Source organism: Mustelus asterias, chromosome 15 (assembly GCF_964213995.1).
Source record: "Mustelus asterias chromosome 15, sMusAst1.hap1.1, whole genome shotgun sequence".
Taxonomy (NCBI): domain Eukaryota; kingdom Metazoa; phylum Chordata; class Chondrichthyes; order Carcharhiniformes; family Triakidae; genus Mustelus; species Mustelus asterias.
Window position 1 is genome coordinate 50359404 of NC_135815.1, and position 27436 is coordinate 50386839.

The window sequence follows — 27436 nt, forward strand, 5'->3', positions numbered from 1 at the left end:
ATCTAAGTTCTGCAGTCCTGTCACATGTAGTTATGAATGATGGCGGACAATTAAACACACAGGAGGGGGCTCCACAAATATCCCCATCCTCAATGATCAAGGAGCCCAGCACATAGTACAAAAGATAAAGCTGAAGCATTCACAGCAATCTACAGCCAGAAGTGCCAAGTGGATGATCCATTTTGGCCTCCTCCAGTGGTCCCCAGCATCTCAGATGCCAATCTCCAGCCAATTCAATTCACTCCACGTGATATCAAAAAATGTTTGGAGGCACTGGATACTGCAAAAGCAATGGGACCTGATAACATTCCGGCAATAGTACTGAGGACTTGTGCTCACAGTCACTGGGTCAACATCCTGAAATTTCCTTCCTAACAGCATTGTGGGTCAACCCACAGCACGTAGACTGCAGTAATTCAAAAAGACAGCTCACCACCACCTTCTCAAGGGCAACTAGGGATGGGTAATAAATGCTGGCCAGCCAGTAATGCCCATGTCTCATTAATGAATTAAAAAAAAACACAAGTGTTTGAGAGAGACGTGCGTTTGAACATGAAAGTGCACGTGTGGTTGAATATGAAACACAAGTGTGCGCGAATGAAAAATAGAGATGTGAGTGTGCATGAGGGAGAGATGTGTCCAATATTAAAATCAGCTTTCCAGCATCATTCCTTTGACAAACAATAGAACTCTTTAACTAGTACCCGATTAATATATGCATAGATATAGTTTGAAAAGACTTGTTTATATTTGACATGTGTTTGCACCTATTTCGTGGCAAAAAAAGGGGCATTGATATTGAGAACGCTTGGGAGCATTGGTGAGACCACAGCTGGCATATTGTATGCTGTTTTAGTCTTCTTACAAAGTGCAACAAAGGTTCACCAGACTAATCCCACAAACAGCAGGATTGCTTATGAGCAGAGATTGAGGAAACTGGACCTGTATTCTCTTTGGTGTTTAGAGGAATGAGTCAAACCAAATAGTGTTAAATTGAGTTAAGTAAATTTAACAGCCAACAGTGCCGAACAGCAGCTGACATTTCACCACACCCAACCATCTTCGCACTGAAGCTCTCAGGATAATTGTTCAATCTTTTTTTAGGAGTCTGGATTCCCACCTCATTATTTTTATTTGGTTTGAAATTAGAATCTTGGCAATATTTTCCTAGTCAATGGAACACAACAATTTCACCCCATCTCTATATGTTACTGAATTAATTCAGAATGGCAAATATTAGCTGAAAACAATTTTTAGCGATGGGAAGATGTTGGGCAATGACTGCTAACTGATTTTGGGTGTTTTCTATTATTTACAGATTAACAACCTACATAAAAAATGACATCGATATTGGGATGTCTAACCAAATAGCACTTCAAACTTCCAAGTTGCTGGTCAATTCTCGAAACAAAACTCTGCATAGAGCCTCAGGCATTAAACCCTTTTAAATTGAATCTGGCATTACAGAAATACAAAGTAAATACTGCAGTTTCGAGACATTATTTACCATCGTCACACTTAAAACCTCCCAGCTGTTCCCAATATAGATATCAAAGACCAGTCTTGGAGCTCTTGAAAATTGTGTCTATGATTTACAACTTTGGTTGAGATTTTGTGAATGTCATGAAGGACATCAGTTGATTTTGATTATTCAGGAATTGTATTGTGGCAGAAATAGAAAGCCCAGAACAGCCTCAAATTTGTTTCCCATAATTTTATTATAGTAAATTCAGTAAAAGGTGTAAGCAGATTCCAGAGTGAGGTATTATGAAACTCCCAAGAGGACTGTTTCTTCTTTAACTTAGTAGGGAGTCTACATCTAGTGCAATGTGAAAGCAAATCTCCTTGACCTTAATTTAGATGTTTAAACAAGCAGGGATTCTCTCCTTCCCACCCGCTAAACATTTTTTCCAGCTCTACACATACTTGTGCAGAACTCTTTTCTAAACAGGTTTGTTTGTTAAAGGCCTAGCTAGACTGTTGCCTAATTGGAACCCAAACTGCACCTACTGTGTTCAGAGCTGTGCCACAGTTTAAATGTACTATTAAATGTTTGACTTATATCAGTCAAATACTTTGTGAAACAGTAGTATTGCAGCGGTAATATTTATCCACTGATTCTAAAGATTTCCTGAAATATTCACTAATTCTTACATGGCTACATTTATGAGGTTGATGCTGGGCATTCACTGACATAACATACAGGATAACTGCTTTAAACATTTTCTTATTATAGCATTTGTTTAGGTTCCAAGAGAGAAGTTTGGAACAACTTTTTCTGCTGTGTGCTTGGTTTCCAGCCATGGCATCCTCATCTTTTAAATTTAAAGGGCTTAATTCCCACTTCGGAACGATTTTATAAACAAGCCTAATATTCTTGTGGAGTCATGAGGGAATGCAGCATCATTTCAGGTGCTCCCTTTGAATAAGACGCTACATCTAAATTCTGCTGGACCTCAACAATCCCATACATTGTTTTAAGTCTAGGGAATTTTATAGGCTCCTGTCCAAAGCCCTTTCCTCGACTATCACTACTATGTGTAAAATAGCTGCTACATTTATAGAAAATCGCTGAACTTCAAAGTAATTCATGACTTGCGCAGCACTTTGAGATGTGACATAATAAAGCATTTTGTAGATTTTAAAAGAAAATGTAACAGGCTTTTATAAAGGTACATAAATTGATCATGCAGTTTCTTTGAGTTTGGAGGATCTTTTGATAATTTGAAATGGTGAGAACTTGAATTACAGCAGTACAGAAACATTCGTCTTTACAGTTGATCATTAAGTAATTTTTCTCTGCACATCAATCATTCCTATTACTTAATGATAAACTTCAGTGTTTCAGAACACTTAGGAAACAGCAGTTAATACTTGTTTTATTAAGCTGTACATAAATAAACCAATGTTATGAGTTTACTTCAGACACTTGAGATGAAAATCTAATCTGGATATCAAAAACAAATGGCACTGTCCCAGTACCTTTGATTCATTACATTAGCATGCTATGATCTTATTTAAAAAGTCCATGACACAGCCACCATCTTTTCATTCTGGTATCTATAAATGGTCATTTGTGATCGAGTAATGTAAATTAAACTGTGAAAATGACATTCTTAAATACTGCTAAATTCACAAGATAAACAATTTAGGGTACTCTTATGAGAGCACATTTTATACAAAAATAACTTGTTAAAAATACTAAACACTAAGACTTGAAATAGAACTAAAATCAGTGCATGAAGACCCTGCACAGAATGTAAAATACTTTTAAGTATGTCAACTGATTACAGGATATAAAAGAGAAACTCCTGTCTGCGAACCAACAAATTACAATCTGCCAAAAACATGAGATAATCTGCTTTTTTAAACAAAATCTAAATATAGAAATTTAATAAAACAAATATTGATTGTAACTATCCTTGTGAACATATTACTGCTGTAGATCTCAATTAAGTATGCAATTTGTACATGGTTATTTTCTAGGCAGTAATGTGTACAAAATTGAGTAACAAAATTTACTAATGCTTTAGGATTATAAAACAAACAACAAATCTACATCAGCTATGAAAACTTGAAAAATTCAAATCACTTTTCCTAAAATTAACACTGTTAAGTGACCATCAATGCAATGTGTCAGATGTTATAGTCAGAAATTCAACATGACACAGATTCCTTGTCAGCAATCAAAAAGATATTGCACACACTTTGCGCTATCTTATAGTTAACTTAAGAGACTGTTACAAAAATCCAGTTTGCACATACACAGCAAAAAAGATGTAAACATACAGGGTTTCAATTCAGTTGTGAAGAGGCCTATTACATTATATACGTTAGATTTGGATTACATGCCAGAAATAAATGTTAACCATCATATTGCTACTAAAGTACATCATGCAGTAAGTGAAAACCCAAAGGTAGTTAGTGCAAAATACCTTAAGCTAATTTGCCTGCATATCTGATTTATGTAGGACACAGTGCAGCTCCTTAACATTGCTGCTATCTCTGCATAGTCTTGCAAATAATAAAACTACCACCGAGTTTGTTTTTAAAGCTTTAATGAAAAATTAGAACTGCAACTAAAATATGCTATATCTGGTTCTTAAATGTCAGTTTGATGAACAGTTTGTAAAACTATTCTTGGCATCTCGATTAATTGTATTCAATTTTCTGTAGGACTTAAATGACCTCTGGTGAAAAATCTGTGGAACTACACAGAAATTGTTACTCCGTCTGAAAGTATTTCATTGCAACATTTGGAGTCCAACTGTGCTCCTTGATTCAAGGAAGAGTAAATGTCTCATTATGCTTACTGAAGGGAGGTCATTGAATAGGATTCATCATTTAATGCTTTACAACATTTCTTTACGTAGATAGTCTTGGTGCTTCTGAACTATAGGTTTCAAATTGACAGTTTGAAGGACACTTTTCTTTCTGTTTTGCAGGTCAGAGGAAAGAAGATGAAAAAAAGAAAGCATTTAGAAAACATTTTAGATAATGTAATGTTTGAAATGAATATAAACAAGAAACAGTACCAAATATCATAACTGCAATCGTGCACAAGAAAAGTTTCCATCAAATGGAAGAAATGATAGCACAGGACACAAACATTCCTCGAGTAATCACAATTAAAAATTTCATGCTGGATGTCATCTCCACAGAAAGTCAACATTTAGTACATTAGAAATACTAGAGGAATGATTTTAATGAAATAGTAATTGGAGCAACTGGCAAACTACCCAGTTCATAGAACTCCTGAATCTTATTCGTGTATTCTGATACTGACCTTCTCCTGAAGTCAATATAGTGAGCAGAAGTCAAAACTGATAGGGTGTAAGGTGATTGTCAAAAACCTACAAACTCATCCCTTGACAAGTGGGGGTAGGGGGCAGGGGAGATTAGCAAGTTGCTATTAGGTGAGGTGTCCTTGTGGCTCCAAAAGGAGCACTCCTGTTTCTTCTGGTCCACATGGAACCCTTAAAAATTTACAAAAAGAAAATCACTTACCTGGGTCTCCTGTGACCAGGATCCTTGCTGCCACCAGCTTTTGCTGGTGAGTTGGAGAGTATGCGAAACTTAGTAAGGCCTATCCTGGGGGGTAAATTTGCTAAGGCCATGCAGGGAGGTTTAAACTGATTCGGGGGGGGGGGGAGGGATCCTGAGTAGTGGGGCTGAAAGTGAGGGATGCATGGATGGGGACTGCAATGCACGGCATTGCAGAGGTGGGGTGGAGCAGGGTTTGAAATGTGTATACTTCAATGCCAGGAGTATTCGCAATAAAGTGGGTGAACTTGCAGCGTGGATCAGTACCTGGGACTTCGATGTTGTGGCTATTTCAGAGACATGGATAGAGCAGGGGCAGGAATGGATGCTGCAGGTCCCGGGGTTCAAATGTTTTAGTCGAAGTAGGGAAGGAGGTAGAAGAGGGGGAGGGGTAGCATTATTGGTCAGAGATTGTATCACAGTGTCAGAGAGGAGGTTTGATGAGGACTTATCTGTTGAGGTAGTATGGGCGGAGATTAGAAATAGGAGAGGAGAGGTCACCCTGTTGGGAGTCTTTTATAGACCTCCTAAAAGTTCTAGAGAGGTTGAGGAAAGGATTGCGGAGTCAATCCTGCTTAGGAGTGAAAGTAATAGGGCAATTGTTATGGGGGATTTTAACTTGACTAATATTGACTGGAATTGTTATAGCTCTAGCTCGTTAGAGGGGTCAGTTTTTGTTCAAAGCGTGCAGGAAGGTTTTTTGACTCAGTATGTAGACAGGCCAACTAGAGGTGAGGCTATATTGGATCTGGTGCTGGGAAATGAGCCAGACCAGGTGCTAGACTTGGAAGTTGGTGTGCATTTTGGTGATAGTGACCACAATTCGGTTACGTTCACCTTAGTGATGGAAAGGGATAGGCATGAACCTCGGGCCAGTGGTTTTAGCTGGGGGAAGGGTAATTATGAGGCTATTAGGAGAGAATTAGGAAACATAGGTTGGACTAGGAGATTACAGGGACTGGGAACGTCCGACATGTGGAGTTTTTTCAAGGAGCAGCTACTGCGAGTCTGTGATAGGTATGTCCCTGTCAGGCAAGGAGGAATTGGTAGGGCTAGGGAACCGTGGTGCACCAAAAAAGTTTCTTTGTTGGTTAAAAAGAAAAAGGAGGCTTATGTTCGGATGAGACGTGAGCACTCGGGTAGTGCACTAGAAAGCTTTAGATTGGCTAAGAGGGAGTTGAAGAGCGAGCTTAGAAGGGCTAAAAGGGGACATGAGAAGACTTTGGCGGATAGGGTTAAAGAGAATCCTAAGGCGTTCTATAGGTATGTCAAGAACAGAAGGTTGGTTAGGGCAAGTTTAGGGCCAGTTATAGATGGCAGAGGGAAGTTATGTGTGGAACCGGAGGAGATTGGTGAAGCATTGAACCAATATTTCTCTTCGGTGTTCACGCAAGGGGACATGAATATAGCTGAGGAGGACACTGGGTTGCAAGGGAGTAGAATAGACAGTATTACAGTTGATAAGGAGGATGTGCAGGATATTCTGGAGGGTCTGAAAATAGATAAATCCCCTGGTCCGGATGGGATTTATCCAAGGATTCTCTGGGAGGCAAGAGAAGTGATTGCAGAGCCTCTGGCTCTGATCTTCAGGTCGTCGTTGGCCTCTGGTATAGTACCAGAAGATTGGAGGTTAGCGAATGTTGTCCCATTGTTTAAGAAGGGGAACAGAGACTTCCCCGGGAATTATAGACCGGTGAGTCTCACTTCTGTTGTCGGCAAGATGTTGGAAAAAATTATAAGGGATAGGATTTATAGTTATTTGGAGAGTAATGAATTGATAGGTGATAGTCAGCATGGTTTTGTGGCAGGTAGGTCGTGCCTTACTAACCTTATTGAGTTTTTTGAGAAAGTGACCAAGGAGGTGGATGGGGGCAAGGCAGTGGACGTGGTATATATGGATTTTAGTAAGGCGTTTGATAAGGTTCACCATGGTAGGCTTCTGCAGAAAATGCAGATGTATGGGATTGGGGGTGATCTAGGAAATTGGATCAGGAATTGGCTAGCGGATAGGAAACAGAGGGTGGTGGTTGATAGTAAATATTCATCATGGAGTGCGGTTACAAGTGGTGTACCTCAGGGATCTGTTTTGGGGCCACTGCTGTTTGTAATATTTATTAATGATCTGGATGAGGGTATAGTTGGGTGGATTAGCAAATTTGCTGATGACACCAAAGTCGGTGGTGTGGTAGACAGTGAGGAAGGGTGTCGTAGTTTGCAGGAAGACTTAGACAGGTTGCAAAGTTGGGCCGAGAGGTGGCGGATGGAGTTTAATGCGGAGAAGTGTGAGGTAATTCACTTTGGTAGGAATAACAGATGTGTTGAGTATAGGGCTAACGGGAGGACTTTGAATAGTGTGGAGGAGCAGAGGGATCTAGGTGTATGTGTGCATAGATCCCTGAAAGTTGGGAATCAAGTAGATAAGGTTGTTAAGAAGGCATATGGTGTCTTGGCGTTTATTGGTAGGGGGATTGAATTTAGGAGTCGTAGCGTTATGTTGCAACTGTACACAACTCTGGTGCGGCCGCACTTGGAGTACTGTGTGCAGTTCTGGTCCCCACATTACAGGAAGGATGTGGAGGCTTTGGAGAGGGTGCAGAGGAGGTTTACCAGGATGTTGCCTGGTATGGAGGGGAGATCCTATGAGGAGAGGCTGAGGGATTTGGGATTGTTTTCGCTGGAAAGGCGGCGGCTAAGAGGGGATCTTATTGAAACATATAGATGATTAGAGGTTTAGATAGGGTGGATAGTGATAGCCTTTTTCCTCTGATGGAGAAATCCAGCACGAGGGGGCATGGCTTTAAATTGAGGGGGGGTAGTTATAGAACCGATGTCAGGGGTAGGTTCTTTACCCAGAGGGTGGTGAGGGATTGGAATGCCCTGCCAGCATCAGTAGTAAATGCGCCTAGTTTGGGGGCGTTTAAGAGATCCGTAGATAGGTTCATGGACGAAAAGAAATTGGTTTAGGTTGGAGGGTCACAGTTTTTTTTTAACTGGTCGGTGCAACATCGTGGGCCGAAGGGCCTGTTCTGCGCTGTAATGTTCTATGTTCTATGTTCTACTGTTATAATGACCTAGCCATTTAAATTATAGGCCCCTGATTCTCTGGGGTGGATGGCCTTCTCATGGTTGAATACAACCAAGTAAAAATGAAGAAAAACATGTGTTGGCAGCACACCAGGAATCTATTCTACCCATACCAAGGGAAACTGTATTCCTCTTAAATACAGTAAGAAGACAGAGGAAGTGTACAGCATCTCTCTTACTCAGTTAGAAAGGAGTGGTAATTTGGATGAATATATTTTCTCAATAATAAAATACTTCACCCTTTGTCATAAGATGGAGAAGTTTGCAAAACAACCTTAAAGCTAAAAAGACAATAAATCTCGAGATCGGAATTAACAAGCCATTACAGTGCATTGCACGGATACAAAATAAATGAGGTTTTAATACTAATTTGCATTTGTATTAAGCAATATGTGGAAGCTCCCTGCCCAGGCATGCAGAATGAAAAAAAATAACAGTTAATATTGCTTAATGCATATTAACACATTCCACAAAGCCAATTTAATAGATAGGCAAGCACATTTTTAGATCTGTTAAGCCAGCCGCAGCAGGATGTGTCTGCAATAAAGTACTATAGGATGATGTTAGTTTGTAAACCAGTAAATGGTACAATCCTCCCATTTACACTCTGGGCAGGAAACTCACCACTAAACCCCAAATCACAAGATGATGAGCATTTACATCTAGGAGCTGTGTTGCTCCTCAGTTTTGCCTTGTGCACTTCTGAATTCCTGCACAGATCCCATATCTGCAGAAAATAATCAAAGCACTTTATATGGACCTGCCAAACATTTTTCAGAAGTTTGTGGGTTTTGTTGAATATTTTTGCCTTAGGTTGCAAGTACATGTTAATGCAAAATAGTTTGGCTTTCAGATGTTGAGCCTGAAACTGACTCTGAGGCAGGAAGGAGTTTCATTCTGCTCTGCTTCAGTTTCAAGATAAGGCACTTAATCCAGAAACAAGCTGGATTTACACTATAATTAAAGCATCAGTGACAAGCAAAATGGTCACAATCATGAAGTTGTGTAAATTTACTGCACTAGTGTGTGAAAACACAAGTCCAACTAACTCAAGTCATTGGATTGCATGGAGTCATTTAAATTTCCTAACTATGTTCATGGTTTTTTAAAAAAGCATTAATGGTGCAGCAAACATATTTAAATTAGACATTTTGCAATTAACTGTAAACAATGATCCTTTAAATTTAAATGATAATAAAAAGCATGTTATTTTGTCTGGTTTTCCAAATACTAAATTTTTTTGACATTTATGAAAGACATCTAATATTAAAACTCAAATTTAAATAATGTGACATGATGGTAGCCAAACACATGCAGTGAATGTTGTTCTAATTAAATATATTAACTGAGTATTTATTATTACTGCCACAATGGTTAAACCAGCAATTTAAAACTGTATATTTTTTGAATTGCAAAGTTATGTAATTCATCTATTTCTAATATAACTGTTTAAACTCCTAACCAATATCACTTATGTTTTATGATGTTATCATGCTCAATGCTTTTACTATCTTGGTTAAAATATCAATTTAATTTTTTTAAAATAGTAAAGATATGCAATTCATTTACTTTTAATAAAGCTGTTTAAGTTCTTAACTAATACCACTTGTGTTTGATGATGTTATCACACTGCTCAATGCTTTTACTATTTTGCAAAACTCTCTAAACAACGGTATTAGGACTCTGCGAGTATCTCATTCTGAACATTGTGATTTTATTGATCTTTAAAGTGGCTATATATATTAAAATGCACCATGTGCTATTTCCAAAAATACTGACAGGGCTTGACTCTGACTGGTAATAGAACATTTGCCTTTTGCTTGGATAGCCTACATTCAAATCTCAGTTTCTAAAAATCTGACTGACATTCAGAGGAAAGATTCAGGGAATCATGTTTTTGCATCTGCACTGCAATTGTCAGACACACCAATCGCACCTGCAAAAACACTCTTCCTTTTGGCTGACATGGAATGGAAAGTCAAAGCACCAGAGAAAATGAGTACAACAAAGACAAAACACGATAAACAAATAGAACATCTCGTTTAAATATACATGGACAACCTTCCAACATTGCGTTCCATTTCTTATAATTACAAAATCATGCAAAAACAATAATATTTTAATTTTTGTGATTGTTAGTTGGTACTACATATGTATATATATTTTGATGCAAGATTAAAACATTCAGTTACCAATTACATACAGAAGAAATGCACAGCAAGGAATGAACCAGCCATGCACAGGGTGAAACATGCATGATAACATTACACCATCAGTTTGCATAGGTTTAAACAAGCAAGATTTTTTTATTAAACTGACATTACAAATACATAGATTATATATAACCTTCAATGCTAACTTATTTTTTATTTTCTACACAAGTGAGAACGACCATGTAATTCTAGTATCAAATTTATTGAAACAAAATGAAGAGACACTAGCAATGATCTTCTAAAACCAGCTCAACATAAAACTAAATTCTCTGATGAATACAATACCTGGAATTCAAACAGGAGGACAACTTTCATCAGGATCGTCATATTTATTAAATTAATACTATCTCTGTGGATATGCTGGAACATTTGAAACTTGGGAAACGCTGATTTTTCTTTTACAAATTTAGAAGCTACATACTTAGAACTAAACCAATTTTCTAGTTTTTTTTAAAACCAGCTTAGTTTTATCAAAATGTTTCAATGGACACTAGGTAGTCTTACGTTAATTTGTTAACAAAACCCTATGATAGCCCATGTTACGATTTTTACACATTACACTGGTTTCTTAATGCAATAAACATGCACATTACATATATAATTACCAGGGTACTTTGTTGTATTTTGGATTGACAAGTCAAATACTTTAAAAATGAACTGCCCTTTATATGATAAAACGCCTTCAATTATCTATAAGAAATAAATCAAACTTTTCAAAACTGTTTAATTCTACACATCTTATTTTTCTGCAGACATTTTAAAAAAATTATATTTTAATATTTTTAATTTATAATTACCCTGACAGGAACTCTTCAAGTATTCTAGTAACTAGAACACAACATAAGTAGTGACAATTAAACTTTCTGTTAGCACATCCATTGTGACTAAATAAGATACACAGTCAATACTTATTCAACTTCATAAGTCTGCTATTTCTAATTCATTAGTGGGTGAAGTGGCAGGAGGTTGCTGTTGATTCTTACCATTTAATAATTTAATCTCAAACTATGCTTTAATATATAGTGTATGATACTGTAATCCAAGCATTGATCACTTAATGCCACAGACTTTTATGCCCCATGCTATTATCTTAACTGTTCTTTCATCCAATAATATGGTGTCTTTGTCCAATTTAGCTTGCATACTGCAAATGTAATAGCACCAAATTATAGAAATCTAAAGTCGATTTATGATTGATTGAGACTTAATCTCATTTTGTTACTGCGCTATTAATGTTCTAATAGAGCAGATTCTAAACATTACAGAGGATTGCTGTAATACTCAACAATTGCTCAGTGAAGGTGTCACAGCTATTTCAATTTCTGAAAGGCTTGCTTTTAATTAGTAATAAAATTCAAACATCATAACCAGAAAGTGGGTAATTTGGCAAAGTAAATTTGGACCAATGCAAAGAGTTTGTTTTATTTTGGGTTGATCTGTCCTATTAAAATGTTGTGTATATCAAGACAAGTGATGATGGAGCTAGGATTGGAGCTTCTGGTCATCTCAGGTATCATCATGCATTTTAAGTACAGCATGTGCAACAGGGAAATTTGTCTACTCTGTTTTAAGCTGCCTTAATTCAGGAAGGGATCCCTTCAAAACCAGATACGAGAATTTTTTTTAAAAATGTATCAGTTTAGTCTTGTGCAATTTGTGGTGAACGGGTGGTATTGTTATGGTATAAAGCTCACTCAAAACATGACAAGCTCATTTCAGACAGGATATTTTAAATATATGCGCTTTCATGTCATCAGTTTGGGAACCATCCAAATTTATATCAGATGTAAAAAGACAGCAATTCCATCACTTGATCCCTCTCTGTCCCTAAACAAAACAAAAAACTGAAAGGTCATTCCTTGTAAAGTGAACTTAATATCCATCTAAGTATGTATATCATTACTTTTCACTTGCAGTTCAATATTTCTCTGCTAGTGTGTAAGAAAGAAAGAGAAAGCCATAGGCCTACAAACCACTTGGTTTGCGCGATATAGATATAGACTGGAATTTTACCACCCCGACAGCCACAGGAATTGGAGTGGACGAGGGGCAGACAATGCCCCGACCTCGGGCGGGATTTTACGGTTTTGGGACGAGCGAGGCTGTAAAATCCCACCCATAATGTTTATTCAAGAGGTCTTAGATGTATTTCATTGAAAGAAATCTGAAACAAAATAGTACCCCAATTGTACAAGAAAAGTAATGTTTTGAAATTTTAGTAAGAGTTAAACATCTCTTCAAATTGAATTTCAATAATGCTGGTCATAAATCTTTTTAGTAAAATATATTTTTCCATGTCCAATGGAAAATAAAATGGACAGTGATGTAGTATTAAAAATGTTAGCATCTTAAAGTCTGAAACCAAGTTATGGCTTATACCAGTATACAAAAGCAAGGCAAGCCTTGCAGGTATATTTTTCATTAAGTTCAGTTAATATTTTGTGTAAGTCAATGTTGCAATTTCATTATCAGACGTTACTTCATACATTGTTGTTGAATCAATGGTAAAATATGAAATTTCAAGTAAAACTAAAAACTGCTTGCTTGCAAAAGTCATATAAATTCAAAGTCATTTTTGTTCAAATCCCCCACCCATGGTTTCTTTGCCTCTCCAACTCCCTCATCCCCTGATTTATCTATGCCTTAATAAGAAATAATTCGGGCTGCTGTCTGCACCTCCCTATGACAACTCAGTTGAAATTCATAGTCGGTCACATGGTGTGTCATAAATGCTGTGCCCAATGCAGCATGGGACATATTGGAACTTTAATTTGTGAAATGGTTAGCTGTGCTTTCACTTAATTACTGCATTATCTTTCTCTGAGATTGTTGAGCCAGAAAATAAGTGAAATGTACTATTTATAAGCTTTCACTATTAATGCAAAAAAAGAGAATTGGCCAATATGTTTTACAAAATAATTCAAGTAATTAGGTACTGACTGATATATTTGTACAGACCGACATATGTTGCATTTTAAACATATATAGCTGTGCAAAATTATTTGCAGTACTCAAGAACCCTTTGATAAGAGTGTTGCAAAACCACACCAGCTTAGAGAAACAAAACATTATATTTCCTTCTTGTTAAAATGTATCTAACTTTCTACTTTGGACCTGGGACAGGATTCTCCAGTCTCATCCATGGCAAGACCTGTTGCAAACAAGAATGGGAAATTTGGCATTCCAGCCAAAATTCCATTCACTCAGTGACAACAGAAAGTTCTAGCCACGAAAGAGGATTTTATTTATTTAAGAAATACTCAAGAAAATGCTGAACACAAGTGTTTGTAAGTCAGATGAAGGTCCTTCAAAAAATGTGAAACTTAAATCGAAAGTGTCTTCAGACAAAAATAAAAAGGATCAAATCCAAAAACCACAGCAGTTAAGTTTCTCAACAAAACAAAATGTATATGTATATTAAGTTAATGAAAATGAGATTAGTTTTATGCATGCTAAGATTTCAATACAAATGTTACGAATGCACACAATTTCAGACAGGAAACCAGCGTGGTTTAACTTATGAATGTGTCAACACCAACAAAGGAAGGTTGCATAGATACATGACTACATCAGAATTAATTTAATTTCTTGTGACAAAATTGTTTACTCCAATACCCTAATTTTCTACCGACTTTATATATATTGGTTGTTGCCATTTGGGCTATTTGGTTGTTTAGATTTTGTTGCTCGTTATTACTTTTTCAGGACTCTACTATTTTAAAATTTGCAAACCAGTATTTGGCAGCACCAAAAGTAATGGCAAGTAATTTAAACACATCCATATTCATACCACACAGTCTGCTTGTCTTCTGACATTATTGAAGGGGAAACAGAAACATTCATGCTTTCTTCTGTACATTCACCACTGGGGGATTTACCACTAATAAGAGGGGAATTAAACTCACTATTATCCTGATTCTCAAACTTAAATAATTCAGGGGATTTTGAAACTATCACTCTTTGATCCTCCTCTGGAGATGGAATTGTTTTAATTGGTGACACCATAGCAATATCAGTTGGCCGTGCTATTGACAACCTACTGATAGGATTAATGGATAAATTGGATGAGGAAAAATGGACATTAGTAAAGGAACCCATTCCAACTGGATCAGGTTTGGCAATCAGGGAGTCAGATATAATACTTAGCCCTAGGGACGAGGCAGATTTTGAAATGTTTTGGCCTTTTCCATCATTTGCAGCAACACAAAAAACCCTCTTGGTGTTTGTAGGATTATGCTCAACATCTAATGAATGACCATGGCCATAAAACCTGGTTAATTGAGATTTCTGCAAGTTAGATACTGCTTGAATTTGGTGAGCTACATGTTGAGAAAAGGGGGGATGGTGGTAATGATTTGCTTGGTACTCACTGGGTAAAGTCTGAGTGCTTGTTACCACCTTGCCTGGAGAAGAATCTATCGACACAGGTGTTCTATTATCTCTCGACATGAATTCATGAATGCTTGTTCTTCGATTCGTTCCCTCTGCTGTAGAGATCACATGACTTGCACGGGGTAGAGTAGGAGAAGTGACAGAGTCTGTTTGGGATGGTCGCTGTGGCACAATTGGTAGTTCGTAGGCAGACACTGTCTTTCCTTGGTTTAAAATTATTGGTTCTATTGGGGTGCTTATAACACTGATACCGTCTGATTTTCGCGGACTTGGCCACACGTACTGTCCAGGCTTTTGCAGCTTGCCAGTGGAAGAGTCTGCAGTTTCTCTTCCTCTAGGTGATCTGACAGTAGCACCATTATTGATAAGGTCCTGATTCAATTTCTCAGTTCCAATTAGTTCAGGCAGATCTGAGATTTTTGTGAAAACGTCATCTAAAAAATTGTCACAGCCTGCAGATTGTTTCTGTGCAAAAAAAGGAATAAGTTAATCAGTTTTGTATAGGTTTTCATCTCATGCTATTTTGATTCTCGTCAGCTAAAATGCAGCACTCTAGATTGCAACCTTTTCCATAGCTGCTACCAATGCATTTGTGATTCTTTATCTAAAAATCCCAATTTAAATATTTAGAATCTCATCTTTCCTGCCTCATATAGCTTGATAAGTGGGGTTCATTCTGCGTGGAACCTCATTTATTAATTTGACTCAGAGCCGATCAAACATTCAGATACACTAGCCAACAATCAAATTTTTAAAGCTGGTAATCAGCATTTCAACCAACTAAACAGCTTGTTAACTTTATAAAAAAAAAATCATTGGATTCCCTGCCAAGGGACAACTTTCTCCAGCTACTGGTTGTGCAGAAAGTAAAGCAGAAAAAATTCTGATGAGCTGATAGTTTGAGCTATGAAATTGCAATTCAGAAGCTCCCTTGAAGGACAAACATAAGTCATCCCCTTTCAGTTACCCCACAAAAAATGTAAAGGTCCCACGTACTTAAATGAATCGGTCATGCACAACAAAATAATTTAGAGGGGAGGTTATTTGAATGGCCTATTCCTGTTCCTATATTCCACCGAACAGACGCAATTCAGTTCCATAATACCCATTCTTGCAAATCATCCTTTTGTGCAATTGTTTTAAAAATAAACTAAATGGCAATGTACCTTTTTATTTCTCCTTCAGCAATGAACAATTTTGACATGTTTATTATAGGTTGGAATTCATGCTTCCATTGTCTGTTTTAATGGCAGTTTCAATCCAGCAATTTTAAATGGACAATTTCCCTCCTGCAATTTCTGCTAATGAGGTAAGTGGACTGTATCTGTTGTGGTATGTACCCAGTATTTGGATTTAAATGAGATGGGATGGCAAAAAAAGAGACTCCTGCCTAAGGTTGCTCATGGTGGAGGTGCCTGAAGAAAGCTGATGCAATGGCTTGCTTTGGGATTGTGAAATGAAGGGTCTCCAGAGATTCCAGGATCAGACCAAAGATGTTTGTGGTAAAGCAAAATAATTTACTTGAGCTCCTGCCCAGAAAATCTGAGCATCTGAGAGCCACAGTTGTGCTTTGTGAGCTATTGTGCCTTTAAGAAATGTATTTTTAATCATGTTCTCTTCAGCAATAAGCAGCTTTTTTTTCCATTGTGGCACCGGCTGTCTAATTAGATGTCCTTTTATTGCTGCTTAAATGGTTTAACTGGGGTTTTGTTTATTTTGAGTCTGAGCCTAAATCACTTTCTGGGAGCTTACGACCATTTGAAGTGTTGTGGGAGGATTGATTGGCAGGTCAGATGGGACAGTTTTTTTCCCCCTCTCACAAGAGTTCTTACTTTCAGTTTCAATTGCTGACTAGTTAGGAGGTGTGTGGAATCCAGACAGTGTTTTTGTGCATCTCCCTGGTATTAGAAATTCTGCTGGCTAATTTGGAAGCAGTCTTTATTACTTTTCTGGAGTGAAATTTTTGCCGTTGGTGGCTTGCTAGCTAGAGGCAAGCAGTGGTGCTATCTTTACCTCAAGGTGAGCTGGTAGCTACAAAACTGGGAAGTCAGAGTTTCAATTCTCTATCCAAAAGACTAACTCACAGCAAGTGTTGCAGTGCTAGAAAATCCAGCACCACATGAACATTTGTTTTTCTGGGACAGGGTTATCTTTATAAGGAGGTTTGTTCTGTTGGAACAGTGCATTAACAGCTTCAATTTCTCTAGCATGTTGTGGCACTGGCCAAGGGCTTGGATGGCCCTAGGTCATGCAAATGGCCCAGGATACTAATGGACACAATGCATCTAACTCAGGTGATCGAAAAAACTAGCCCCTTGACAACAAAAATCAATGAGAGAGAAAATGAGAGAGAGAGAGAGAGACAAAACATGAACAGAAATGCAACAGAGATTTGGAGAAGAGAAAGATTACAGTATAGATTACGTAGTCCTGTTACAAGATAATCTTAACATATCTCCTGTGAGATGTGCCAGTGGGGGCGGCACGGTGGCACAGTGGTTAGCACTGCTGCCTCATAGCGCCAGGGACCTGGATTCAATTCCCGGCTTGGGTCACTGTCTGTGCGGAGTCTGCACGTTCCCCTCCGTGTCTGTGTGTTTCTTCCAGGTGCTCCGGTTTCCTTCCACAGTCTGAAAGACGTGCAGGGGAGGTGCATTGGTCATGCTAAATTCTCCCTTATTGTACCCGAACAGGCGCCAGAGTGTGGTGAATAGGGGATTTTCACAGTAACTTCATTGCAGTGTTAATGTAAGCCTACTTGTAACACTAATAAATTAACTTAACAGCTATTGTACTGGTAAATGGGAAACAATTGATGAATAAATAATAAGTAACACGGACTAACCTGGGGGGATTGGTTTACGTTGCTCTCCTCCAGAAATTGCTGCAAGGTAACTATTTCACTTCCAGGTGACGTGGCTTTATTTCTTCGCTGAGAATGAGTTTGGGCGTCATCAGATCTAGACTCTTTGTTTTGAAGGGATTGCTTGTCTTTTTCCAGATTTTGTGTATGATGACTATGTGGAAGACTGCTGCCCAACAATACCTGATTGTCATAAACTGGACCATATTCTCCACTGCTGTGACTTTGGGACCTACTGTGGCCACCATTAACAGCACCTGCTTAGAAGTAAAATATATCAGCACATAAAACCTAGCCTATCAAATCAGCCATGAAGTAAAGCCAAGCGAAAGAAAACACCTGATATTTCTGTGCAACCAGAATAAATTCCATCATATCTGCACACACAAAGAAGATATAAATATTTTAAATAAGGCCAAAGGATGATAGTGATGGGTATAATTTACCAACAATTGAAGCCTATTATATTAACACAATGTAACTGCAAAAATGCAGTACAATACTATCAGAGAATAAGTATTGGTGTTGTTTTCAATCTTTTGGTAAGGGAAATTATATTTCAAAACGTTGTTGCAATTTAATAAGGAATACAACAGAAAGCAGAATTTTAAAACCTGTCCTAGTCAGTACTATTATTTGTATGTTGAATCTGCAAACTAACATAAAACAGGCATCAAATCAAGCAGAAGAGGCAAGTACTATTTTCTGTCTATTCTAAATTTTAAATCCCAGTGTACATGAAAATATTCTGTAAAAGGTTATCCCAGGAACACATTGCATTTCAGCACGCAGCCTGAATGAAAAATAAACAAGAAAACAATTCTAGTACTGAAATGGAAATGATTTGAAAAAAAAACAATCAGCCAAGGCATACCTTTCACATCGTGAGCTGAAGCATTATTATTGTTATTGCTACTGGATGTCCTGCTACTATCAAGGCTGGCTGGTCTGGAAGCTAAATGGAAATTGGGAAACAGCATGAGACAAAAATGGCAGAGGTCACTTTACCTTTGACCAGAGAAAGAGCTGAGGCAGCGATGCATGCAGTGTGCCAAAGGCTGAGCATGCCCAAGGTCAGAAAAGAGTTGTGTCTTACAGATCAGAAAGCCAAGAATTTTTGAGGCAGTCCAATTGGACACTTTGGAACACAGCACTACAGGAAAAGCAGATAAACAGAAACATAAGGGAATGGGCTGGACATTAACAAAACAGAGTCCTCTCAGGGCAATAGTAATAGAGCAAAGTTAAGCTATTCCATGTCGAATACATATGCAGAATAGAACATGCAGGAAAATGAGTGTGATAGAATGACTTACAACAAATGTGACAAAGTATTCTGCACATTGTAGAGCTGTCAAGAGCAGAAGGAGCTGGAGTGTATCCACAATAATTATTCTGTAACCCTTCTTGCCCAAATAGAAACAAGTATATATGTTAGTATCTTTAAGAAGAGAAAAAGATTTATCATTGCAGATTTAGTGTTAAAGGGCTCTTTTTTCAATCAGGTTTTCATAGTTTTTAATTTATTAGATTTATTGGTTCTTAAAATATATATATTGAATTAACAAAAGTTTACATGTACACACAATAAGTAGCGCATTTGTTTGTAATTTAACTATATTTTCTCCTCCATCTCTTCTCATTCTTCCCAATTTGTGTCGAGATCCAAATGATTATCCAAATCCTGATTGCCCATGAAACCACCCAGCGAATGTCTCCAATACTGCCCCTTCACTATCTGCCAAAAGGCTATCTTCCAATGAAAATTTGAAAGTAAATACAAATTCACTCTTAACTACTGAAGAAGCATTTCCGAGTAGAAAAGGATCAGTTAAATCTTTCATCGTGTATAATATGATCACAAAGCTTCTACAATACTCTTGCTCCTTTTTTCAATATTGTCTATTTAGTTCTGAAATTATTAATGAAATAATTAATGTGTTTATTATTTACAGTGAAACAATAGGAAGAATTATATTTTGAATTGCAGAATGAATGTTTGAAGATAAACAGAATTTGAAGAACTCTGCTTCTGATATAGACTTCTTGTACAGGTGATGGGAACTCTGAAGCATACTATCGAAAGTTGGTAACTGGAAAGATCTGTTTTTATACCTCAGCAGGTTTACACCGGAGACACCATTACTCATCAAGCATCTTATGCAATATTAAAAGCACAAAATAAACATGCTGGCCTGAATTTTCATGCAGTTGGAGAGCTCACAGTCGTGAGAGATAGGCACTGGAGGCCCAAATCCAGCACTTGCCATTGATGCGCTATCAAAGACTAGTTTGTATGCAAGAACAAATAGGCTTTTATTAGCAAAAGACTTGGAGCACACCCATGCCGATGAACTGGTCCAGAGACTGAGGCAGGGGGTGGGGAGCAGTCACCTTTATACCTGGACCGGGGGGGGGCGGGGGAGAGAGTCCCAGGCAGGGCCGGCAAGGGCATGTCCAGGCATGTCACACATACACAGGTAATAAGCTAACAGTGGTTTACCACATTCACCCCCTGCTTTTAAAAAAAAAAGAGTCCGGCAGGGGTGAAGTGGGTGGAACGATATTTACAGAATTACAAATTTAGTCTCTCTGGGGGCTTGATCTGCAGCTGCGACCGCCATAGTACCGGCTGTGGTGTCGGTTCCGGTGGCCGCGGTGTTGGTTCAGGCGCCAGGCCGTAGTCGCTCGAGTCGTCTGTAGTCCCTTCCGATTGTCGGATGCTTGGTGGCGGCTCCTGGGGCTCAGGCGTGCTGTATACGGGGGTTGGGGGTGTGGGTCATAGTGGTCCCTGGGGCACCTGCGGGTGCCAGGTCTCGAATAGAGATCGTGTCCTCCCGCCCGTCGGGGTACGCTACATAGGCGTATTGGGGGTTGGCGTGGAGGAGTTGGACCCTTTCGACCAGGGGGTCTGACTTATGGGTCCTCACGTACTTCCGGAGCAGGACAGGGCCTGGGGACATCAGCCACGACGGTAGTGAGGTCCCCGAGGAGGACTTTCGGGGAAAACAAACATTCTTTCATGAGGGGTAGCATTGGTAGCTGTGCAAAGGAGTGATCTAATAGAGTGTAGTGCATCAGGGAGGACCTCTTGCCAGCGGGTGACTGGAAGGCCTTTAGATCTCAGAGCTAGTAAAACGGCCTTCCAGACTGTCGCGTTCTCCCTCTCTACCTGTCCGTTCCCCCTGGGGTTGTAGCTGGTGGTCCCACTCAAGGCTATGCCTTTGGAGAGCAGGTACTGTCACAGCTCATCACTCATAAAGGAGGATCCCCGGTCGCTATAGCTAGGAAAACCGAACAGGGTGAAGAGGCCGTGCAGGGCCCTGACGACCGTGGCCGAGGTCATATCCGGGCAGGGAATAGCGAAGGGGAAACGTGAATATTCGTCAATGACGTTGTAAGTATATGTTGCGGTCAGAAGAGGGGAGGGGGCCCTTGAAGTCGACGCTTAGGCTTTCGAAAGGGTGGGTGGCCTTTATGAGGTGTGCTCTGTCTGGCCAATAGAAGTGCAGCTTGCACTCTGCGCAGATCTGGCAGTGTCTGGTCATAGACCTGAATTCCTCAATGGAATAGGGCAGGTTACGGGTTTAATGAAGTGAAAAAACCTGGTGACCCCCGGGGTGGCAGAGGTCGTTGTGGAGAGCCTGCAATTGGTTCATTTGTGCGCTGGCACATATTCACCGGGACAGGGCGGCTGGGGGCTCATTGAGCTTCCCGGGCCGGTATAAGATGTCGTAATTGTAGGTGGAAAGCTCGATTCTCCACCTCAATATTTTATCATTTTTGATCTTGCCCCGCTGCGTGTTATTAAACATGAATGCAACTGACTGTTGGTCCGTGAGTAGGGTGAATCGTTTACCAGCTAAGTAGTGGCGCCAGTGCTGTACAGCTTCCACTATGGCTTGGACCTCCTTTTCGACAGAGGAGTGTCCAATTTCAGGGCCTTGGAGGGTTCGTGAGAAGGCGGCCACGGGTCTGCCTGCCTGGTTAAGGGTGGCGGCTAGGGCGAAGTCAGATGCATCGCTCTCCACCTGGAACGGGATGGATTCGTCTACAGCGTGCATTGTGGCCTTCGCGATGTCTGCTTTGATGCGGTCGAAGGCCAGGCAAGCCTCTGCCGTCAGGGGAAAAGAGGTGGATTTGATGAGCGGACGGGCTTTATCCGCATAATTGGGGACCCACTGGGCGTAATACGAGAAGCAGCCCAGGCATCTCCTCAGTGCTTTGAGGCTGGTGGGGAGGGGGAGTTCCAGGAGGGGACGCATGCGGTCAGGATCGGGATCGATGACCCCTTTTTCACAACGCAACCAAGGATGGCGAGGCGGTGTGTGCGGAATACGCACTTCTCCTTATTATAGGTCAGATTTAGGAGTGTGGCGGTGTGGAGGAATTTGTGGAGGTTGGCGTCGTGGTCCTGCTGATCATGGCCGCAGATGGTGACGTTATCCAGGTACGGGAAGGTGGCCCGCAGCCCGTTCTGGTCTACCATTCGGTCCATCTCACGCTGGAAAACCGAGACCCCGTTGGTGACGCCGAAAGGGACCCTAAGGAAGTGATAGAGGCGGCCATCCGCCTCGAAGGCAGTATATTGGCGGTCTTCCGGGCGGATAGGGAGCTGGTGGTATGCAGATTTTAAGTCGATGGTGGAGAACACCCGATATTGCGCAATCTGATTAACCAAGTCAGATATGCGGGGAAGGGGGTACGCGTCCAGCTGCATGTATCGGTTAATGGTCTGACTGTAGTCAATGACCATGCGATGTTTCTCCCCAGTTTTAACAACTACTACTTGGGCTCTCCAGGGGCTGGTACTGGCCTCGATGATCCCCTCCCCTAGGAGCTGTTGTACTTTGGACCTGATAAAAGCCCCGTCTCCAGCACTGTACCATCTGCCCTTGGTGGCAATGGGCTTGCAATCGGGGTGAGATTCTCAAACAGTGAGGGAGGGGCGACTTTAAGGGTTGAGAGGCTGCAGGTGGTGCGCGGTGGGCGATCTAAGCTGATTGCAAACGGAGAGCGGGGGAAAAGGCCCATTATACTCCACGGTGACACTCTTAAGGTGACACAGGAAATCTAACCCCAGGAGTACGGCAGCGCAGAGTTGTGGCAGCACGAGGAGCCTGAAATTTTTGTACACTGTGCCCTGTACAGTCAGGGTCGCCACGCAGTACCCGAGGACATCCACTGAGTGGGACTTTGAAGCCATGGAGATTGTTTACTTCACTGGCAGTACTGAAAGGGCGTAGCGACTCACTGTGTTAGGGTGAATAAAGCTCTCCGTACTCCCACAGTCAAATAAACAGTTTGTAGTGCGACCGTTTACCTCAATGTCCATCATGGACCTGGCGAGTTGGTGAGGCCTGGATTGGTCCAGCGTAACCGAAGCCACTGTTGGATTTTGCGTCGCGGCTGCATGGCTCACACGCAGCTGATGGCATCCAAGATGGCGGCCCCCGCAGGTCGCACACGGCGCTACTGGGCTTGGAGGTTGATTTCGCCCTGCATACCTTCACGTAATGGCCCTTCTTTCCACACCCGGAGCAGATTGCATCCTTTGCCAGGCAGCGTTATCGGGGGTGCTTTCCCAGGCCGCAGAAGTAGCAGTTCGGGCCTCCAGAGACTGCTGCAGTGGTCGGGTCATTGGTGGGATGTGGCACGGCGTAGGCCTGTGGCCCTCCCGAGTACAGAGGTGGCGGCGACCTCGGTGTCCACGATGCGCCCCCGTGGTCGGGGATGTAGGCCTCGAGATTACGGAAGGCCACCTCTAATGAGTCGGCAAGCGCCAGTCTTTTGTAGGTCCAGCCCACCCTGTTCCAGCAGTCGTTGTCGGATATAGTTTGACCTGATACCTGTGACATAGGCATCTCTGATTAAGTCCTCAGTGTTTTGGGCGGCTGTTACGACCTTGCAGTTGCAGGCCCTGCCAAGTACTCGCAACGCACGCAGGAATTGATCGCCTGATTCTCCTGGCTGTTGTCTGCGAGTAGCCAGAAGATGTCTGGCATAGATTTCATTAGACTGTTTGTTGTACTGGCCTTTTAAAAGTTTGATCGCATCCTTGTAAGTTTCAGCGTTTCTAATCATCGAAAATACTTGAGCGCTTACCCGGGCGTGGAGCACGTGTAGCTTGTCGGTTTCGATCCGGATGACTGAGGCAGTGAGGAAAGTTTCGAAACAGCGCAGCCAGTGATCGAAGCTGTTAGAGGCTCCTACAGCTTGAGGATCCAATTTGAGTCTATCGGGTTTTAGTATCTGCTCCATCCCAAAACCTTTTGCTAATAAAATTGATGCGCTAATAAAATTGATGCACTATCAAGCAAAGACTAGTTTGTATGCAAGAACAAATAGGCTTTCATTTGCAAAAGACTTGGAGCACACCCATGCTGATGAACTGGCCCAGAGACTGAGGCAGGGGGTGGGGAGCAGTCACCTTTATACCTGGACCAGGGGGGGAGAAGTTCCAGGCAGGGCCATGTCCAGGCATGTCACACACACACAGGCAATAAGCTAACAGTGGTATACCACAGCCATTTTTGCAGGAGCAGAACAGGGGTAGAATAATTGTTGGACATCCATGGTTCACAGAGGCAGCTGCATATGCTAATGCGCAGCTGCCTTCAGTCTAATCTGATTAGATTTTGACAAGGAGAGTATAGAAAATATGACTTGTGCACATTAGACTTGGTAGGTGAAGGTCTAAACATACGTTAGTTCTTTGGAGAGGTACGGGTTCCCTTTTATAGAGGAAGAGTACAATTCAGGATATGGTCCCAGGACACCTTTGGGCAAGGTCAAGTGTCCTTTGAGCGAGGTCAAGTGTCCTTTGGGATTATTAAAAAATAGGCATGAATGTACAAATTAAGTAGATCAACTCATTAGAGCCATCAGGCTCTAATGAGTTGGAATTGTCAAAGGGAGCTGTTAAGCTGCCAAGGCATTTAAATCTCCCATCCTTTAGATATTTGAAAAAACAACTGTCTGCAGTGTTGAAAAAAAATCGGTACTTGTTATTTTGCCTGTTTGTTGATGTGAGCTTAAGGGCTTCCATTACAGGATTAGTGCTGCATGACTGATTTTACAACCTACCACTATCACAGTGCGATGCCTGTCAATTCAGTTTGATTGATAGCTCCAATTGCTCATAAAATCTTTGAAGTGGAACTATTTAGCTAATTCATCAATAGACATGTAATCTCATCATGGGTAACATTTGCTCATGGTGGATACTGGGTGATTTGGAGAATGCAAAGGCAAAGGACGGTGGTAGGGGCATGGGTTGACTCTAATTTGGCATTGGAGCTAAAGAGGGCTGAGAGGAGGTATAGGTTGCCATGGAGGGTTTGAAGGGCTTTGGAGGGTCTGTGAAGATGCAGGGGTTGGCATTGAAGGGTATCAGTTGAGGGGAATAGGTTGGCATGGAAGTTATAAAGGGCCATGACGTGGCATGAGGTGCTTCAGGAGTGTGAAAAGGTGAGAGATTGTGAGGAATGAATGCTGGAGGACTGTTTTCTTGTTTCATCATTTTCAGAGCTGGGACAAAGTGCCGGAGCACAGATTTGGGTCTTTAGCCCAACTTGCTTTTGCAACAGTTTGTGTGGTTGCCTACAAGCTCTTTAAAGGGGCGGCGGGCACAACACCAATAAAACCTGGCCTCCGGAATGAAACTTGAACTTCTGGGGCGCTTTGTCGTGAGTTGAGACCATGGAGCTGAGAATCCTCTAAGCTCTACTGAGCTGATGCAAAACTGAAAATTTAGGGCACTGTTATAGTATCTAAATAAGGAGTCAAGTTGGATCTTCGAGATTTCACACAATCGACAGGATTGGGATTTGTTATTTGAAACGCAACCTTGCAAGCCGGGCTAAACATCGTGGATGTGCAAATGCAAAAGAAAATTAAGATTCTACAATAAATGGCAAAGGGAAATGAAAGCTGGTGAGAAGTCATTTTTGATTTGTAACTGGTACGGAAGCTTGGAGGTGTGTGCAGATCATATGAACTTCACAAATATTGAGGAATTCAATCCAGTGCTAAAGAAATTTCAAGCTTTTCAAAAGAAATTTATCAGATGAACTTTAGTTCGCCTAAAACCTTAAATAAAACAAAATATATCTTCGGTTCCCGATGGTGGGGGAGTCCAGAACCAGGGATCACAGACTGAGGATTCGAGGTCGACCATTTAGGACAGAGGTGAGGAGACATTTCTTCACCCAAAGAGTGGTGCGCCTGTGGAATTCATTACCACAGGAAGTAGTTGAGGCCAAACACAATTTATTCAAGAGGCAGCTAGATATAGCACTTGGGTCGAATGGGATCAAAGGTTGTGGGAAGAAAGCAGGATGAGGCTATTGAGTTGGATGATCAGCCATGATCGTAATGAATGGCGGAGCTGGCTCGAAGGGCCAAATGGCCACCTCCTGCTCCTATCTTCTATATTTCTATGTATTTGCGAGGAGCTAGTAAGATTGGTAGAGAAGAGTAGCAAAAACTCAAATTTTAGATACATCAGGAAGGTAGAACAACAATTAGGGATGAGATATGGAAGCATAATTCTACATTCAAGATGGTAAGTGGGCCTGTTTATTCATTTCATAGAATCATAGAGTCCCTACAGTGTAGAAGGAGGCCATTCGGGCCATCGAGTCTGCACTGACACAAGCCCATCCAGGCCCTATCCCCATACATTTACCCTAGCTAGTCTCCCTGACACCAAAAGGAATTTAGCATGGCCAATCCACCTAACCTGCACATCTTTGGACTGTGGGAGGAAACCAGAGCACCCGGAGGAAACCCACGCAGACACGGGGAGAATGTGCAAACTCCACACAGACAGTGACCCAAGCCGGGAACCAAACCCGGTCCCTGGCACTGTGAGGCAGCAGTGATAACTACTGTGCCACCCTCGAGATCTTAGTCTTGGAAAGTTGAAGAGTTGAAGTGGACAGAGTGAGACATGGGTGGAATCTTGTGGAGGCAATGGGGGTCTCAGATGCTGGTTGGACAGAAAGCGAGGGCCCCATGTCGTATCCTGTCAGGAAAGGCCTGCCACAGCATGTGCCAATTAGACACATGGATCCCAGGTGCAGAAGTCCCATCCTGCTGAGAGCTACCAGCCATTCAGAGGCCAGCAACTATCAAATGGCAGTGCAACCAGGGAGGCAATGGCTACCCCCGGCATGACACCCACCTGAGCCTTAGAATCATTATTGGGTCCCAGGCCAAAAGGTGAGCGATGGCAGGATGGGGTTAAGGGGGAGGGAGGTCATAGAATCCCTACAGTGCAGAAAGAAGCCATTCGGCCCATCGAGTCTGCACCGAGCACAATCCCACCCAGGTCCTGTCCCCATAATCCCACATATTTACCCTACTAGTCCCCCTGACACAAAGTGGCAATTTAACATGGCCAATCAACCTAATCCGGACATCTTTGGACTGTGGGAGGAAACCAGAGCACCTGGAGGAAACCCACGCAGGCATGGGGAGAATGTGCAAACTCCACACAGACAGTGACCCAATCCGAGAATCAAACCCAGTTCCTTGGCATTGTGAGGCAACAGTGCTAATCACTGTGCTGCCCCAGCAGCAAGTGCTGAAGGATGGCTCTTCCCTTTCTGATGCTGGGTCCTTCGATCAGGCACTGAATATCTTTGAAGGGACCCACCAGGTGCATACAAGCAGAATTTTCCTGTTGTGCATTCCGCATGGCCAACAACACAACAACCACCCCCACCCCACCCCTCCCAACCAGTATGTTAACACTCATGGCTCTGTCATTGTGAATATGAATCTCTGGTTCTGATGGCCCCATAATTTGCTGTTGCCTCCATTGTTTACTCGCTTC

The 27436-nt window shown here is 41.3% G+C and overlaps 1 protein-coding gene across 1 annotated transcript in view; it reads right to left on the reverse strand.

Moving 5' to 3' along the window:
• Window positions 1-2650: 2650 nt before the first annotated feature.
• ccdc88ab (coiled-coil and HOOK domain protein 88ab) overlaps window positions 2651-27436 on the reverse strand; it is a 266369-nt gene continuing 241583 nt past the window's right edge. The window contains exons 29-33 of the mRNA XM_078229887.1: window positions 18470-18550; window positions 17578-17852; window positions 14711-15197; window positions 8752-8854; window positions 2651-4434 (exon numbers count right to left, since the gene is read on the reverse strand). Of these exons, the coding sequence (XP_078086013.1) occupies window positions 8790-8854; window positions 14711-15197; window positions 17578-17852; window positions 18470-18550 (908 nt within the window). The 3' untranslated portion in view covers window positions 2651-4434; window positions 8752-8789. The remainder of the gene's footprint in view (window positions 4435-8751; window positions 8855-14710; window positions 15198-17577; window positions 17853-18469; window positions 18551-27436) is intronic.